The sequence below is a fragment of the Lactuca sativa genome, chromosome 4 (genome assembly GCF_002870075.4).
Source record: "Lactuca sativa cultivar Salinas chromosome 4, Lsat_Salinas_v11, whole genome shotgun sequence".
Lineage (NCBI taxonomy): Eukaryota > Viridiplantae > Streptophyta > Magnoliopsida > Asterales > Asteraceae > Lactuca > Lactuca sativa.
In genome coordinates, this window is record NC_056626.2 from 343,001,818 (window position 1) to 343,020,985 (window position 19,168).

General features: G+C 37.7%; 1 protein-coding gene across 2 annotated transcripts; it reads right to left on the reverse strand.

Moving 5' to 3' along the window:
* Positions 1-4,724: 4,724 nt before the first annotated feature.
* On the reverse strand, positions 4,725-7,294 carry LOC111906378 (protein RMD5 homolog). Of its 2 annotated transcripts, none has more exons than XM_023902138.2 (3): positions 7,150-7,294; positions 6,392-6,466; positions 4,725-6,105 (listed from the first exon to the last, which is right to left on the reverse strand). In XM_023902138.2, exon 3 carries the CDS (start codon positions 6,067-6,069, stop codon positions 4,924-4,926), a length of 1,146 nt encoding a protein of 381 aa, XP_023757906.1. In that variant the 5' UTR covers positions 6,070-6,105; positions 6,392-6,466; positions 7,150-7,294; the 3' UTR covers positions 4,725-4,923. The 2 variants fall into 2 exon arrangements, with proteins under 2 accessions (XP_023757906.1, XP_023757907.1); XM_023902139.3 differs by having other exon boundaries at positions 6,392-6,458; positions 7,150-7,265.
* Positions 7,295-19,168: the final 11,874 nt, after the last annotated feature.

The window sequence follows — 19,168 nt, forward strand, 5'->3', positions numbered from 1 at the left end:
CGTTATTCCAAAAGCTTTTTGGGGGTTTCTTTTCTCATTAGGATGATTATCGTGGCTAGGGTTTACGTCGAGTGAGAAAGGTGAGAGTGTCGACAAGCGTACTAAGGTAGTACTCAAGAATACTGAGTTGATTCAGCAGGTTTCGGGTAAACTTCAGACAGCACAAAGTCGGCAGAAGAGCTATGCCGACAAGCGTCGATTAGATCTAGAGTTCCAGGTTGGGGACATGGTGCTTCTAAAGGTGTCACCTTGGAAAGGTGTCATCCGATATAGGAGGAGGGGCAAGTTGGGCCCTAGGTATATCGTTCCATTTAGGGTTTTGGACTGGGTGGGCAGGATTACTTATCGCTTGGATCTACCCGAAGAGCTCAATCAAATCAATAGTACGTTTCATGTCTCTCAAATGCAGAAATGTTTCTTTGATGATTCCGCAGTGGTTCCTTTAGAGGATATCCAAGTGGATGATCGCCTGAATTATATTAAGAGACCGATTTCCATCCTTAACAGGAAAACGAAGGCTCTGCGGAACAAGACGTAGATTCTAGTAAAGGTGTAATGGCAGCAACATAAAGGTTCGGAATGGACGTGGGAGCCTGAGGTCGAGATGAGTGAGCATTATCCGGATTTGTTTGCAATGATGGACTTCGAGGACGAAGTGTGATTCAAGTGGGGGAATTGTAACATTCGCATTTTAGGTACTTCTATTTTACCCTTAAACTTAAAATATGTTGCATTTTGGGTCCTCGGCCAGTACATTAGGCGTACACTAGAAGTACGTCGCGCGTACTAGGTCAAAAGGTTGGTCGCATAGGCATCCACATATGTTGGGCGTACGTGGAGTACGTTTGGTGTACAACCACTAGGACAAACCCTAATTTTTAGGGTTTAAGCCCTATTTAAGCACCTTAAGTTTCTCTTGGACCTTCTTATGACCAACCTCCACCTCTCCAAACCCTGAGAACAAAACCCTAATTGTCATTTGAGTGTTTTGATCTTGGAAGTGACCTTCGAGGGTGTTTTTGGTGATCTTAAAGGAAGAGGAGCTCTTGGAAGTTGCATTCATGTAGTTGAAGCTTGTGGAGCCGAAACCATCACCAACTTAGAAAGCTTTTCGAGGTATAAATCTCTTAACTTGATGGTTCTTTATGATAGATTTATTTTAGGGCTTGATTTTGTGCATTTTAGGGTCCCTTAAGTCATGCTTGGGAGTATGAGCTATCCCAGAAGCTAGGAATGCCATATCTTAGCCTTTCTCATGTTCCTTGTGCATAAAAATGCTATCTTGATGTGTTATATTGGATCGTGCATGAGTTAAGGCTCTTATTATGGATCTTAATGGTAAAAAACGAGTATTGGGTCCCATTAAGTCAATCAAAACTGTAAAGTTGCCAACTTTACGTGTTAAGACCTTAAAATGATATAGATCTGAAGTTTGGACATTAAGAACTTAAGTGATTAAGTCAAAAGTTGAGGATTTTCCCTCTGGCCAATACGGTGGGCGTACATTCTAGTACGCAAGGCGTACTAGGTCAAGCACCTATTTTTTAAGCCAACGCTCGTATGTTGCGCGTACGAGGAGTACGCAAGGTGTACGCTATGAAGTAAGCTTCTATTGTTTTGGGCCTTCTTTTTTGACTTGGACTTCTTTTAGGCTTTGGGCCTTAGCTAGATTTTGGTTTTGTATCTTTTGGGTCGTAGATGGACCTTAGGTTTATGGGTTGGGCCATTTTTAGGCCTTGGGCCACTATAGAGTTGTTGAGCCAAGCTAGTTAGGCCCAGTAAGGAAATATGGTAAAATAGTCTTTTACCCTAGAGGTTAAGGATGATGAGTTGGGACCCCAGTTATGGTTTATGACCTAACTATTAATTAGGGTATTATTTGATGATATATAGTGCGGAGATTTCCCCAGATCAGCAATCTGAGCATTTATATGATTTTCCAAGTAGATTGAGGTGAGTTTTCTCACTAAATTTGGTGTGTCAAAGGCACCAATGTCAGCCCATGATTTATTACGATTAGGGTGCTAGTTGTTTGTGTGACTCTTGCATGTGTGGCATGTAATATGTATACCAGAAGGGGTCTGATGCCAGGCAGGGCCTGATGAGTGTATTGTATGCTGTTTTTCTTAGTGATTCTTGCACGTATTTTATGTGTCTGTATGTATATCGGGTGAGGCCTGACGAGTATGATTGGGCGGGGCCCATTTCATATTATTGACAAATTTGTTCCAGGCAGAGCTCGATCACGGGCGAGGCCCAATAGCTGTCAGGTAAGGCCCATTGTATATATGGCATGTAGTATTTTGGGGAACTCACTAAGATTCGTGCTTACGGTTTTCAACTTATACTTCAGGTACTTCCGGATCGAAAGGGGAAGATCTCAGGGTGATCGTATCGCACACACCATGATTTCTACCTTATTTGACTTGATGTATTGGGATGATTGATTCACATACTTTGATTTTCCTTTATGGCTTTATGAACACATTTGGTTGATGGTTTTATTATTATGAAAACGAAATTTTTGGTTTTAAATTTTGGGACGTTACAGAACATCCCTTTCTTGGTGAAAGACATCTTTGTGATTATTTATGTTCTTTATTTTTCTGTTCGATCTTTGTTTGGTTAGTTTGTTTTTCGTTAATTGTACTTAAAGTGTATCCGATCGATACAAACATTCACTCTAAATTCCAGGTTCTTACACAGAAACCCTTGATTGCTATGTGGGTACTTGTGGATGGATCCACTATGTATGATGAGCGTAAGGAAGGGGAACACCAATACGAATACGACCACAGAGGGGGAGTTTTGAAGGTTGGGTGACTATTCCTTTATCGGGATTTCAGCCATTGTTGCGATCTTCGTGATAGTTAAATCCCCGATGTTGGCGTTTGATATTCCATATGTAAAGCACGGTGGGGGAAGAATTATTATCTCAATATAGTACCAGACTTGGTCTTGAGTGGTTAGTGCAAGATTCCTCAATCAAGCTTAAAGTTGGATAAAGTCAAAACATGGGATAATTGCAAAAGTCAACTAACCTAGTAAGTTATTCATGTAAATAACATCATTTTGTATTGTTGTAGCCTTCTAGCAATCAAGTAAAAGAAATCAAACTCAAAACCATCATAGCAGAGCATCCACATCCACACAGGTACAAGTTTAACACCTTGCAAAAGAATGTCACATATGATTGTTAGATTAATGTAATATTAGAAAAAGTGTTAGATTAAAATAATATTATAAAAACATTTGCAAGTCTTTCAAATATAGAAAGATGAAGCCTATGCGACAATCAAAGTTATCTTAGTGACATTGCAAAAAAAATTGGAAGACCCGATGTGGAGGGTCTTAGAAGTTAATTGTTAACTCAAGAAGACAAGAAACGAAATTGTGAAATCAAATAGAAATAAGCAAAGTTGGTTAGAAAGTTACCATCCAGACCAAATCTCGGCGAGATTCTCGACCTAATCTCGGTGAAATCGGGAAGATTCTTGGGACCAACATTCCCGACCACTGTTTTTTCTAGGTCTATCCGATCCCACTGACGATATCAATTGCATAGCTAGATGTAAGACCTTTCTTGAGCATCATTAGAAGTAAAAATTTTGCTAATCATTCCATAAATACAAAGCTTCAACAACAAATCAAGTTTTGTCCATATTTGATCAATGACTGTTAGGGTTGGTGTCGGTAAGGTGATCCAATACATTGAAGCGCATGCAGTTTGTTTCAAAGATCTCACACCAAGCATCACATTTAAAGTTGTACTCGTCTAAATCTAGCGTGATTGGAACATACGCTTTGATATTCGTTATTCCAAAAGCTTTTTGGGGGTTTCTTTTCTCATCAGGATGATTACCGTGGCTAGGGTTTACGTTGAGTGAGAAAGGTGAGAGTGTCAACGATATGAGAGAGGGGGAATTGGTTACAGACTTATAGGAGAGAGAATATGTAGAACCAATTACAACTCTCCTATCATGAAATTAGACATATTTTCTCGTAATCATATTGATTATCATTCCTAAAAATATATACGATCATTAAATTGTATATGGACCGGACCGATTATACAATAGTTGTGTGTTAAATACAACTATGTTAATAATGCATGCATGCTAAGGTACAATAATTACAACCCGATGCTACAAACATTTTGCCAAACACATTAAGCCAAACCATTACAATTTAATATAACAAAACCACGAGCAGCCAAACACAAACCATTACAACGTAAATAAACCACTTTATGTAATTTCTTTGATATAAAAAATAACAAAAAAACAAATTTTTTTATTTACTATATTTGATAAATAACAAAGTTTATCTCATACTCTGGATCTGTCAACAATTCAATGTAACAAAAGCAAGAACAGCCAAACACAAACCATTACAACTTAAATAAAACACTTTATGTAATTTCTTAGATATAAAAATAATAAATAAACCAAATCCTTTTTATTTATAACAAAATTTTATGTATGACCTCATTGTCTCGTGTATAATTAACAATACAATATATTCTCATTATTCCCAAAACTTTACATTCTAAATCACTATTGAGATGTCTTGTGGTCTAATGGTTTACACTTGTCAAATTCTCAAAACGCAGTCCTAATAACTTGTGAAGTGGAAAGAAATTCCACCTGAAACCATTATACATGTTATTACAACATTATTTTTCTAAAACCAAATCCACATTTTTTTACCACAAATGGAAAGAATTTCTATTCACATGATGCAATTTAAATAAATAAATAAAAAGTACACCACCATACCAACAGTTTTCTACAACTTCACCAGTCCAATAACATCCCACAAACACATAATTTAAAGAACAAAGGAAATGTGCGAGAAGACAGACAGACAGCCAGATAGACAGATACCACCTCACCACCACAAACGTACAACTCCTAATGGACGCTAAAAGTACAACTGCCTACACTGCCCGACCTCCACCTCGGTCGGGCAGTACGGGCACTTAAAAGGCCGCGTACTATTATTCTTCGACAATTTAGTAATCGACTGTCTGCAAAGCACATGCCCACAAGACATCAACATCGGAGGATTATCCTCCCCCGCTTGATCCCTACTCACGGGACACACAAATATCGAGTGAAATTGAAACTCTTGATCCAAATCCACCGGCACTGGCAATTGCTTCATCGTTTGCCACTCCTGCTTCTTCCCCGTCATCACATTCATCAATTTCAACAGCGTCGGTAAACCCTGAACGCCTGCAGCCACTGTCGCGCTGAGCGGACAGTGGTGCGACTCGCCAATTAGGTTACAATACTGTAACGCTAATTCGTCTCCGAGTTTCGCCCAGTGCGATGGCGAGAGAAACTCGGAGTACGGCGAGGATTCGAGCTTCCCCACCCAGAGGAGACATGCCATGAGCTTTTGAATCTCTGGGAGGTGGCGCTCTGCGAACGGCGCGAAGTGCGACCGTGCGTATTTCAACGCGGCGTCGCGCCGTCCGCTCTGGAGAATCTCCATGAACTGGAGCCGGTGGAGCTTCAGTTCGATGTCGGATCCGTTTTTTAGGAGTGTTTCATGATTATTGGTGGCCCAGCATAAAGCGGGAACGAGGTCGCGCGTTTTCATGGAATCAAGGATCTTATACATTTCGAGGAAGTGAGTCTTTCTGTCGGTTAGGGTTTTCTCGTTTGATTCAGTTATGAAACAATCGCCGATTTCGAACAGTCCTTCACGGTATAAATGTGCGGCGATGATTTGGTTGACAGTGTGGAGGTCGAAATCAACATGGCGGTAGGATTTGGAGATGTCGGGGTTGAATTGTTTCTCGAGGAGTTTTGTGTATTTGCTGAAGGCGATGTTGAGGTCTTTTTGTGTGGATTCGAGTTGAGTGAGTGGAGAGATTTGTTTTAGTTTTGATTGGAGTTCATTGAGGATTGATTTGGTGGATGGATTGGTTGATTGGATTTGTGATATCGCATGGTTGATTTCTTGGGTGATTTGTTGGATTGTTTCTTGGGATTTGGAGGTTGAGAGTTTTTGCTTTTTTGTTACACGATCGAATGCGTCTTTGATGGAATTTAGCTCCATGATGTAAATTGTAGTTTAAGAAATGTTATTAAGTACCTGTAACAATATAAAAGTAATAAAATACAAACGGAAGGGTAAAAAGGTAATTTTGGTTTTCTGATGAAAAAAAGAAGAATGAAACTGAATTCCAGGTGCAATCCATGAAACATAGAACTCAGAATTGAATTCCATTCATTTTGGAAGCCAAACATTCCATGGAATGGAATCGCCAATTCCAGTTCCATCAGATTCCACCGGAATCCAAAAAACAGGTTCATGAATAAAATGAAACTATGAACAAAGCATGGTAAATCACAAATAGAAGAGGGAAAGATGTAATTACCTGATGATCTTGATATATATGTTGAAGGGATTTGAGTGTTATAGTCTTGTGTGATATGATTTGTTGTCTGTAAAGCTATTGAGATTAAGATAATTTAAAAGAAGATAACATATATAATATGATGAAAAGCTTATAAGTACAAAAAAAAAGAGCTAGTATTTAACTGCTTTTGAATCTAGAGTGAAAGAATCTACTAAATTCACATCTATTCTAATAGAAAAGTTGATAAATACACATCCAATAATACATCTTATATAGTATTAGTCTTTAGAATCAACATATTCTAGAAAGAAAGAACGAATTAAACAGAAAAAACATTAAATACCAGCATTAGGTTTCAATCTCTAAATCCAAGGTTATATTATATGTCTAATTGTCTATCTTTTTTATAAAATACGAATTCACAAGACATTTAAAAAACAAATCTTCATTTTATTTACAGAAAGTTTATCTTTATTGAGAACAGCAACTTTAATCACCGATGATAATCACCGATAACTAGAAACACTAAATGCAAGTAAATTAACATCGATAAGCAACCAACGATTATCTAATAATTCAGTCAAGCCTTCTGATTTCTAATCGGGTTATCAATTTCTTCATAGATTCAACACTAATTGTACGAAAAAAAAATCAAGAAAGTTCCAGATCGAGACATGGAAGGGAGGAATCGTATTAGGAAAAAAAAAAAATCGAAACAATGATAAACATATTTAGAAAATATACGTAGATAGATGCAGGGAGGCTTAGTATCTTACCAGGGACAAGGGCTCCGATGGAGTTTCTGGACAGGCGATTTGCGTATAAAATTGGGGAAATTTGCGAACTGAAGGCTTTATGATGAAGAGATTTTTGTGAAATTGCTTAAATAGGGCTTTGATTTTTTTTTATCTTTAAAACTTATCCTGGTTTTTTATTAGTTTAACTTTTTAGGCCTTTGTATGTTTCACTACGATAAGAAAGCAATCACTCCCTCCTAGGCAATGTCTTATAAACCCGTGTCGTCGGTCTGATAAATCGGTTAAATCGGTTGGACTGTAAACCATAAAGATAAAATTGGAGTTAAAAATAGATTTTTGTCTAGGTATGAAATGGATTGAACCAATCAGTGTTACCATAAAAATATGTTAGAACCGTTAACACATAACTTTTACAAAAACTCGGTTTAACATAAGTGATCGTGTTCTTATGAAAGATGAAGATGAGAGTGAATTTTGGATACTAATTACTAAGTGATCATGAGCTTGTTGCATAAAACAATTTAGAGTCTCAATATTTGTGATTTGCTTTGATCGTGATGTGTTTGAATTGAAAGTATAGACAATTTTTGTTTGACGTTTGACTTTTTTATCAAGGGACTTGTTGGGACCGGTTTTGACCGATTTATAGTCGTTGAAATCAAAACTAGCTTTTGAGTTGAAGGATAACCCAAACCAACTTGAAAACAATTTTTGAGAGTGTTTCAAGATCGAAACATAGTCCGACTTTGGACCGTCTTAAGACCTTAAAGGATCGGCATGTGCATTAAAATAAGGACTGACATTGAATTGATCGGTCCTAGACCAGACTTGGATTGTTTGGGGTGTGTTTGGCACGAAGCTTTTGGAAGCATTTGGGAGCTTTTAGCTTTTAACTTTTGACAAAACGCTCTAGCTTAAACAAAAAGCTTCGTTTGACAGTACGAGCGTTTAGCTTTTAGTTTTAACAAAACGCTCCGATTCTAAAAGCTACTTCATGTAGCTTTTAACAAAACGCTCCAGAGCTTTTGAAATCAATTTCCATAATTACCCTTAAATATATATATATATATATATATATATATATATATATATATATATATATATATATATATATATATATATATATATATATATATAATCAATTGTCCTTCTATTTAATTTTATATATTTCAAAAGCTTCCAGCTACTTTTGTCAAACATTCATATAACAAATAAAAGTTACAGCTTCCCGTTACCAGCTACCAGCTACCCGCTATCCGCTTCCAGCTAACAGCTACTTTTGCCAAACACACCCTTGTTCCTAGACAATGATTGTTAGGTCCTACTATCCGGTCTTAATCTAAAATTCTTGTTTCAATGTTCAACTCTACCTTGGGATAATATATTTTATTTTTAGAGGTGTTTGACAAAATTAACTGTAATTTTTATTTGTATATGACTTTTCAACAAAAATAACTGAAATTTTTTGAAATATATAAAGTTACATGACATCTTGTGTAAAAACTAAAATTAAAACATAAGTATAAAAGATCTAAACTATAGTTTTAAATATTGATAAATTTTCGATAGCTATATTCCGTTAAAAAAAAATCGAAAGCCATATATATGACAACATATAAAGTCTAATAATAGCATCATAACTATAACTGTTAAATATACAATAACTAAATAAAAATTTTATTTATTATATGTATCTTAAGTTAAAGTTGCTCTTAACTTCCAGCTATTATACAATAGATATAGTTACTGTCACATTAATAAATTATAAATATATAGGAGTACATAATAAAGTACCTAATTAACTAGCCACTTCAATTGGTATGGGTTTTATTATTGGTTTATAGGCTAAAACTTATGTGTGGATTACTCGGTTAGCCATTCAGGTGAGTACTGAGGTGTAAAGAAACACAAATTCGTTATTTGGGTTTCTAAGATAACGTGTGTGTACTTTTATTTGAAGGCTAATTGTGTAAATTTTGTAGGAGCATTTTGGTAAACCTTATTTGAAATAGTTTTTAAAGCATGAGTTTTTTTATTTAAAATAAAATCTAAATGTTCTTATTATCAAACAAAATGTTTGGATCGGAAGCTTTTAGTTTTTAGATTTAAAAAAAAAAATAAAAATAAAAATAAAATAATAATAATAATAATAATAATAATAATAATAATAATAATAATAACCTCCATTTAAGCAAAAAACTTAGTTTGATAATATAGACGTTTAACTTTTAATTTAAACAAAAAACTCCAAATGGTCATTTAAATTTAATTGGTCATACCTGATTCAATCCGAGTCATAGCGTTTGATACAACAATTTTAGCCTCTTAATCGTTCTATCCGTATGACTGAGTCATCTCAAAAGCATCAATGATTGAAATATAGACACATTTGTCCGTTATCTAATCTCATTTTCTCCTTCACTTAATCAAATCGACGCCTCTATTTAACGTCAACCAGTCAAAGCTAACACAACAGAGCTTCCTCTCCTCCCATTGAGTCGACCCTCCATCGACTCCTCTATTCAGGTTTTCCTCAATCCTTGTTTGTGTGTGTCTAATTAAATTTTCAATCTATTTGTTCACCGGTTTCCTCAATCCATGCATCGTAAATAATCAAGGATGAATTATCTCAATCTATTTGTTCATCTGAAGTTTAAATATGTTTGTTCTTCGTTGACATATTATGTTAATTGATTGATATCAGATCATATAAAGTATGATTGAAAGGATATCTGAATTTAATGAATATGTGGCTTTAAATAGGTTAAATACATAGTTAGATGAAGCCTCATATACAAGAGAAATAATAGGATCTAAACTATAAATACAACAAAGATACCTGACTAAGTGTGATTGTAATCACTTAAGGTGACCCAATGGATCTGGGTGATCCATTCTCCTTGATACGCCCCCACAAGATGGAGGATCCGTCGGATACACCAATCTTGGATCGATTTCGAAGAAAATGAGCTCTAGATAAAGGCTTTGTGAGCATATCTGCAAGCTGATCATGAGAGTTGACGTGGAGAACATGTACATGTCCGGCAGTCACTTGTTCACGAACAAAATGGTAGTCTAGAGCAACATGCTTCATGAGTGATTGGCACAGACATACGTGGCTCCTGTATTATCACAATATAACTTGGGAGTTTTTGACAGATATACCCAGTTCATGAAGCAGATTTTTTAACCAAATGAGTTCAGCAGAAGCATTAGCTAATGCTTTATATTCTACTTCAGTGGAGGATCTAGATACTGACTTCTGTCGTGTAGACCGCCAAGAAACAATATTGGAGCCCAAGTAGAGAATATAGGCAGTAGTTGATCGCCCTGCATCATTAATACCACCCCAATCTGAATCTGAGAAGGTCGAGAGAGTGAGAGGAGATTGGCGATTGAGAAAGAGACCAAAGTGAATGGTGCCTTTGAGATACCTTAGAAGACGCTTTAGAGGTTGCCAGTGTGATTGACGAGTTGTGTGCATAAATTGAGATAGTTTATTGATGGCGAAAGAGATATCTGGACGAGTAAAAGCCAAGTATTGAAGGGAACCAACAAGCTTATGATAAGGTGTGGCATCTACAGTTGGTGTGTCGTCATTAAGAGTCAATGGATCAGATGTGTTGAGTGGTGTGGACACATCTTTGGCACCTTCCATGTGAAACTAATTTAGAGCATCTTGTATATGTCGATGGTGGGAGAGAAATAATCCAGAAGGAGTAGGAATAACTTCGACTCCAAGGAAATGATGAAGCATGCCTAGATCTTTAAGGGAAAACTTATTGCTCAAGGCTGTGATAAAATGGGTGAGAAATTTGGAATCACTTCCAGTAAGGACAATATCATCTACGTATACAAGAAAATAACATGTGACATTATGACGGTACCAACAGTTCTAATCATGGTGAAAGCCATGGACACCGAAGAGGATGCTCCTACAAGGAATTATCGAATTGCAAGACCAAGTCTTTTTATGGAAGTGGAGGTGTCATTGCCTTGACTAGATGGTTCGAGAAGACGAAATCGGTGTTCAAAATATTTGTGTGCCCAAAAGAAAACGAGGTCAGATTCGCAGCTTGCACATTCACTAACGGGGCCCTCTCCTGGTGGAATGGCCACGTCAAATCACTAACCCTCCCTGTGGCCAACTCTATGAGTTGGGATGATTTAAATATCATGATGCTGAAAGAATATTGCCCGAGCGGAGAAGTTTAGAAGCTGGAGAAGAACTCTGGAACCTCACGATGACGGGCTCCGATGTAGCAGCCTATACTACCAGGTTTTGTGACTTGGCGGTGCTATGTCTCGGGATGGTTACCCCAGAAAGCAAAAAGGTGAAACGTTATATCTGGGTACTATCCCCCTATATTCAATGAAATGTGGTATCTGCAAACCCATCCACCGATGATGGTGCCAAACGCTTGGCACAAATGCTTGTGGATCATGGAGTCCGCTAGGGGCACTATGACACCCACCCCCAAACAGACAAAACAGGGAGACAATAAAAGGAAATTTTAGAACAAGAAGAAGGGCCAACCGACGCAAGAGCTTGCAAAGAAATAACAAATTGTGGCAGTCCACGCCACCACTGTCCCTGTCACCCCAATACCAACGAAACAATATGTTGGGAGCTTACCCAAATGCTGTGACAACCCAAAATTTATCCCGTCATTTTTAACCACGTCTTCCGTTAAGAAAACCCGCTTTATTGAACTGTCCGCTAACCTTTTGGATTGGTTAATTAATTTGGGACTTTTATAATGACTTAGTAAAGTTTGAAACAAATTAGAAACACCCTCAATAATCCCTTGAAAAGTTTTAGTTTCAACCAAGTCAAAAATATGACCATTTAATCGAGTGCGACCAAAAGCCCCGTTTAACGTCAGTATCGGGTAGATTTCCACCAAGCCACAAACTCAAGCCCCTATATAAAGGAGAGTAAACTTCATTTCCACCCTTTTCACTCTCTCTCTACACTCTCTCTCTACAACTTGCGTTCGATCCAAAAACTCCCATTTCGAGCCCCAAACTAGTAAGTAATCTATCCTAACTTGTTGTGTAGCTTAGTTAACATGTAAATTCGTGTTTAAGACATCAAATTGGGGGAAAATTCATGTGTTTACGGCCCAAGAACACTCTTGGATTGTGAACACCCTTAAGTGGGGTTTTGAAGCCCCAAAACCCCTCTAAATTACCCCTAGGGCTTAGATATGACTTGTAGACTTACACCTTCGAGCTTAGGACACTAAAACCTTGCATTTTGGAGAGTAAACATGAGTTTACGGCCCAAGAACACTCTTGGACCGTAAACCCCTCTTCATGGGCTGTGAACACCTATAAAGGTGTTAGAAATGCCCTCAAACACCCCCTATGGCTTGGAAAAATGTCTAGAATCAACCACAAGTGAGGTAGGGGCTTAAAACATTAAAGAAACCATGGACTTAGGAGTTTATGGCCGTAAACCCCCCTAGGATTGGTCCATGGGCCGTAAACTCCCAAAGAGTGCCCAAATGATGCCATAACTTCTTCATTTGACTTGGAAAAGTGCATAGAACTTTATTCCCTACCACTTAAGACCTAAATACATGAAGAGAATGACCAAGTGAGAGTTTACGGCCATAAAATCCATGTTTACTGCCGTAAACTCCCTAAAATGGTCCATTTGGAGCCTAAACCACTTCCTATGCCCTCAATGTGAACCTAGCCAAACTTTACAAGTGATATAAGACCTTTTAGCATCAAATAGCACACCACCCATGAGTTTACGGCCGTAAACTCATGGGGATATGGTCTTAGGGCCGTAAACTCTATAAAGAGTTTACTCTTGAAGAGTAAACTCCCTATCTAGGCCATACATTCCCTTAGATGTTACCCGGGACACTCCTAGCACTTAACCAAAGTGTTTTCCGTACTTTAGGATGCGTATACGTGTTTAATTAGTATTATATTTACTAATTTTATGTAAACATATGTCGTCATATGTTAATAGGTCACTAAGTGTGTTCAAGTCTTTATTTGACACCGAGCACCCAACCGACACCTTCACCCGATCCACTTACAACAGGTGAGTTCATACCCCTGAATTAACCTTTTAAATATTTTTACATGCTTTTATGGGGGGGGGAATACAAGTTAAAACATGCTAGTTATAATATCAATCATATGTGATTAATAACCCGCATGCACAAGGATTTATTACACTTTCAGCTGTTTTACCAAGTATGATACTGTAAATGGTTTTTTCCAAAGCGTCTTTACCTATTTAAATGTTTTCTCAAAGTATCTCTCGTGTTGTTTGTTTTACTTCTAAACCAGTTATAGCAGTGTTTTAAATAAAGGTTTTCTTTACTTATATTGTGTTATCCAATTTATAAACGTGTTTATGAACGGTTTTCAAAGCTTGTTTTACATAACTATATCAAATCATAAATTCTTATTTTTAAAGGTTTTTATCAAGTTTTCTTCTATACTTCTATACTTCTGTTTCGTTAAATGCATGCCTGTACTTGTATAGTTATATAAATAATGTTTAAAATACTTAGGAAGGCTAGTTCGCCCTATTTCCTTTTCCTCGTTGGGATGTGGTCTAGTGGGTATCGGATATCCGTCCGAAGGTCGTTTAAACATTAATTATATATCATGTATACACGTATATACATAAAGGTTTACATCAGCCAATTCATTTCCTTTGGGTAGCAAGGGCATCCTTCCATTCATCACTCATAGATCAGAGACACTAGTAACTATTATAGGAATAGTTAGGAGGTTCTATTCACTCTTTCTAGTACGAGAACTCCACAGGAGTCAGTTCATACGCGAGTCCTTATCATTTCTCCAGCGCCTCTAATAGCATTCAGAATACGAGATGCATCTTCAAGACACGGATCTCCCCGTCGTCGAGTTGGTAACTAAAGTCTCCTGTAGGGAGAGCAGGCATTATGTGTATAGATCTATACGGGACTGACACTCCCGCACCCTGACTGCTAGCTACAGTCACGGCCTACCAAGCCAAGGGGTGACAAATGTCATAGTTACTCCGACGCTTGCAGGGCGTCAAGTACTCTAGTGTCAATCAGTATGGTTACGAGTATCTCCATGTTTACCTTATAATTCATGGCCTTAAGGTAACGATAATTAACACTGTATTCTTGAAACAACACTCTTAGGACTTTCCCTTTGTTTTAGACCTTGCTAGTTGTATCTTTCATTTGATACTATCTGGGGTCTGTGTTTCTTTGTTTTAGACCTTGCTAGTTGTATCGTCCATTTGATACTGTCTGGGGTCTGTGTTTCTTTGTTTAGACCTTGCTAGCCGTATCGTACATTTGATACCGTCTGGGGTCTGTGTTTCCTTTTGTTAGACTGATCCAGGCGTATCATTCATTCGATACTATCCTGGAGTCTATGATTTCTTTTGCCTTAGTTAGCAGTATTTTCTGCTGAAGCATATGTTATTTTCCCCTAGTATTCTACTAATGATATTCTCCTACTCTCTTTGAAGTCAATTACTGTATTTTGATAATGATAGTGTTTAAGGGAAAAATTACATTTTACAACATAACTCTGTCGAGTCTTGGTAGAAGACTGCTTTTATTTAGAAAATATAAAATTTTCTGGAAAGGACGCTAATACACTGTAGATTATGAACTACTACTTTTCATAAAGTTATTTTGAATAAAATGTTTACTTATACAAACGAAACTAAATACTTATGAACTCACCAACATTTGTAAAAATGTTGATACTCGCTTTCAAAATAACTTGTATTCTCAGGTCAGCAATAGACAGGTACATCCCAGGAGCTTTTGTTGAAGACAATTAGTACCGAGCTACAACTATATTAGTTTCTGTATTACTTTGATGTTTCTATGCAATGTAAACTATGTAAAATTATTACTATTAATGCAATGGTTGTTGTACTTTGATTACTATACTGCATATGTTGTGATACTTGACATGACGTCATCCACCCCAGAACGTTTCCACTGTTCCGGTTTTGGGGTGTGACAGATTGGTATCAGAGCATTGTTTATAGTGAGCTCAGTATATCAATTCATAAATGATATACAACCTATAAATACATAGGGATAAAACACTCCGACCAAGAATTATACTTTAAAATATAACCATATTTTACCAAAGTATAAGAACATCCAGAATCTAAACACTCGAACACAAGTATCACAAGAAGAACAAGAATAAAAGTCTTCGGATGTTGAGCATTACCGTCAAACCTAGGCAGTTATGTAATCGTAAGCTGGAATAAATGTAACATGATCAACTACATTTATTCGAGATGCGATGAACGTGTGCTTGGGAGTGATGGTGGTGTTGCAACGAGTCTGAAACTTACCAACTAGGAATGCTAGAGCCAAACATAAAGTTTAAAATACTATGGGAGTACTTTAGAATACTAAAAGACTCACATTAATCCCAGAATCATATTCATAAGTTAAGAATCAAACAAGAAATTAAAATACCATAGGGGTATTTTAGGATCCATAGATAACCTTGTGTGAAGAACTAAAAAGATCCTTATTGATATACCTACGATTACAGAGGGTGCACTTCCAAGGTTATATATAATAAGGATCCCATAGACTGAGAATGTGTGGTTTCGCTCTACTTCCTTTTCCTCGTTGGGATGTGGATATAGAGTAGTATCACATATTCGAAGGCCTATCGGATCTAAGCTATATATGATTTGTGTATCCTATGTAATTGTAGCAGGACTCGATATGGATCACCCAGTGAAATGTTAATAATCTCTTAGGATTCTTTAGACATTTCCATTCTCGCACGAACCCTGTAGAAAACCCTATCCACTTCAGTACTCGGCAGAAGAGTTGATTCAGACCCCAAAGAGGTTCATTGAGAAGATTTCCAGTTCGGCAATAAATGAACTAGGTCGAGACTATTGAAATCACCCAGTGCTTATATCTTTTTAGGGACATGGTGGGAAATTTGCCTAAACTTCCGAGATTTCTAGTCATCCATCATGAAGTGATGACACCCAGAGTCAGAATCAGAAGTAAGACGAAGTAGAAATTCAATATGTCTATAGGAGAAGAGAACCCTAGGTAACTACCCGAAGGAAACCAACGTCGGTCCCAGTAAAAGATACGAGATAGACAGAGGGAGCCAGTACCTGGAACCCCAGAAGTGTCTTTCCTCGTGTTCGTCACGCTAATACACCCATAAAATAATACAATTTAATGAGTTAGTGATCACACTACTCACGCTATGTGTTAGGTAAATCGCCTTTTCCCGTTGCAAATAATACGATTAGAGCGGATCCCCACACCTCTATTGAGAGTGTTTAGCCATAAGTCTTCATGAGCCTTTCTTCCCGCGGTCTTCATTCTGAACTATTCTCAGATCTTTGCCAAGCCATTGAAGAAGCCAACGAAATGCTGTGGAAAACCGAATTATGGATGAGCTTGACAGACGTACAGCCCAGCTTAAATTGCAAACACACAAGCCGCGTACTACTAATGCTGAGATTAATGACCTCAAGTCATAAAGGGAGGTCATTCGGAGTTCTGCTATAGATGTTCACTCCATCCTTCTTCATCTTATTAAGGCTCATGATCTGATCATCACTATAACTGTCAGGCGTCATCTAGCGAACAAGCTCAGACCGGCATTGGACATTCTTAGCCGTCTTGAGGGTGTTCCGGTGACCGGGGTCCTACCAAAACAAGGGGGAGAGAAAGTTACAACGCAACCTCCTCCTTCTGGATCAAAACCATCTGCTGAACCGAAGGGTAATGTAGCTTCGGTTAGTAACAAAGACAAAAAGAAGAAGAAAATCGGCGAGGACGACACAGAAAATGAAGATGATGTCTATGTCGAGAATCCTGAGAAACCCTTCCAGAAGGTTAAGACTTCTGAAAAAGAAATGGAAGAAAACATCAAGAAATAGCAAGCTGAGCTAGAGTTGAAGCGAAAGGAGGCGAAGCTCCTAGAGAAGAAAAAGTCTATGTTTCCTATGTGGACAAAAGACTTGCTTCAAAGGTGTGCAATTGAGGTGCGACCAGAACAGTGTTGCTGATAAGAAATTATTCACTGATATGCTGAGGTGGTACATACAGTTTAGACAGACTCTTCTCGCCATAATTCCTCGTTTGTTTAAAGTTATAAAGACGGTGAAGCCTGCTCAGAGGAAATAATCTCTCGCCTCATTTGACGCAAAGGGGGAGATTGTTGAGTCTATTAGATTGCGTCATGGGCTCGGTCCTTAGCCCAGTTTTGAATGCCGGTATTGGGCCTGTCCAACCGTGCTTAATTTTGTACTAGGGTTTAGTATATAAGTTGCATGCATGCAAACTTAGTAGTTAGAGCTTTCATTGTTTATTTGCTTGATAGTTTTGTAAACCCTAGCTCACCTCTATACCGGAAGTTCTTCATCGAGCTTTGCTGAGGCGTGACTCAGTTTTGAATCATAAGCATATATTTGATTTTGTTCTGTGTTCATTCTCATATTGTTCTTTAACTGTTTGATTTCTTTTATCATACTTGTGAAAGATCTAATCGATCTAAGAGTTCTGAACTCTACAATATATATATATATATATATATATATATATATATATATATATATAGTAAACTAGTATATCTCTATCCTAAATCTTGTCGCCTCTACGATTATAGAATGTCATGACAATCATTAGAAGCGGAAGAGTCGTCAATAACGAAGAAGGTCGAACACCTCATATCTTCGGGAGCAGCTGTTGTTCAAATCTTGATGAATGATGTTCGAGCAATGATGCAAGAAATGCTCGATCAGCAGTGACGTGAGTTTAGGGAGCTCTTGACTGAAGAACTAGCTAATGCTAGAGGAGGAGCGTTTGTGATCAATGAGCTGGTGGTTTTTGAACAAGTCAACAACGAACCGATTCCTTTTCATCCAGAGATAGTCCATGAAGAAAATGATGACTCAAAAAGTCATCATGGACCGGAGATTCAAAGAGATGATGAACCGAGAGGCTATTGCAAGTATAAGGACTCCACAAAGTGAAAGTTGTCATCATTTAATGGGAGGGAAGATCCCGTAGGAGTAATGGACTAGATCTCGGAAATGGAGATGGAGTTTATAGCATGTGGTTGCACGGGGAAGCTGCAAACCACCTATGATGTGAGACAGTCCAAAGGTTCAACGCTTTGTTGGTGGAACACATGAGGGAAGATTTTGAGCCCCAACAAACCACTACATCTAACATGGGACGAATTCTTGACCCATTTCAAGAGGAAGTTTTGTTCAGCTAAGAAGATGCTGGAATTGGAGAATCAATTCTTGGATTTTTCAAAGGGAAGTATGTCAGTGGACAAGCACACCAATGCTTTCACTGACAAAATGGAGTTTTCCCTGCGACTTGTTCTGGACGAACTGACAAAGATTGACCGGCATGCAAAGGGATTGTCGTGGGAGTACACTTGTAACATCCCAATTCCCAGGTATGAAATTTTTTATTCAAAGACAAATTTCCCTTGGAACTCATCGAGTTGATGGCCTCAACTCGATGGGTTGAAGGCTTTTGGGCCGCGCATCTTTTTGGACCAACTCGACAAGTTGGAGAGGAAAACTCGACGAGTTAGCGGCTGAATGAGAAACCCTAAATTTTTGGGTTTGCACCCTTTATAACCTCATTAAGTCCTTGAGGTTGATCTTTTATCAGCCTCCAAACCCTAATATCGACCTTGTGAACCCTAATCTTTATCCCATCTCATATTCTGAGTTAGTGTAGCATTTTGGAGCAAAAGAAGGAAGAGTTTGAGATAATGAGGCAAGGATTTAGCAAGCAAAGCCCTTATCTTCAGTTTGACACTCTTTTGGACCATTGTAAGCATTCAAGATCTGATTTTTATCTATCTATGAAGCTAGATATTGAGTTTAGTCCCTTTTTCTCCTTATTCTTAGATGTTGCTATGGATAGGCTTCATAAAGTTTGTAACTTTATGAATCTCCAGGTCAAGGTGACTTTAGAGTGGGTTAGATATGGTCCTTTGCCAAGTTTTGATGCCATACATGGAGTTT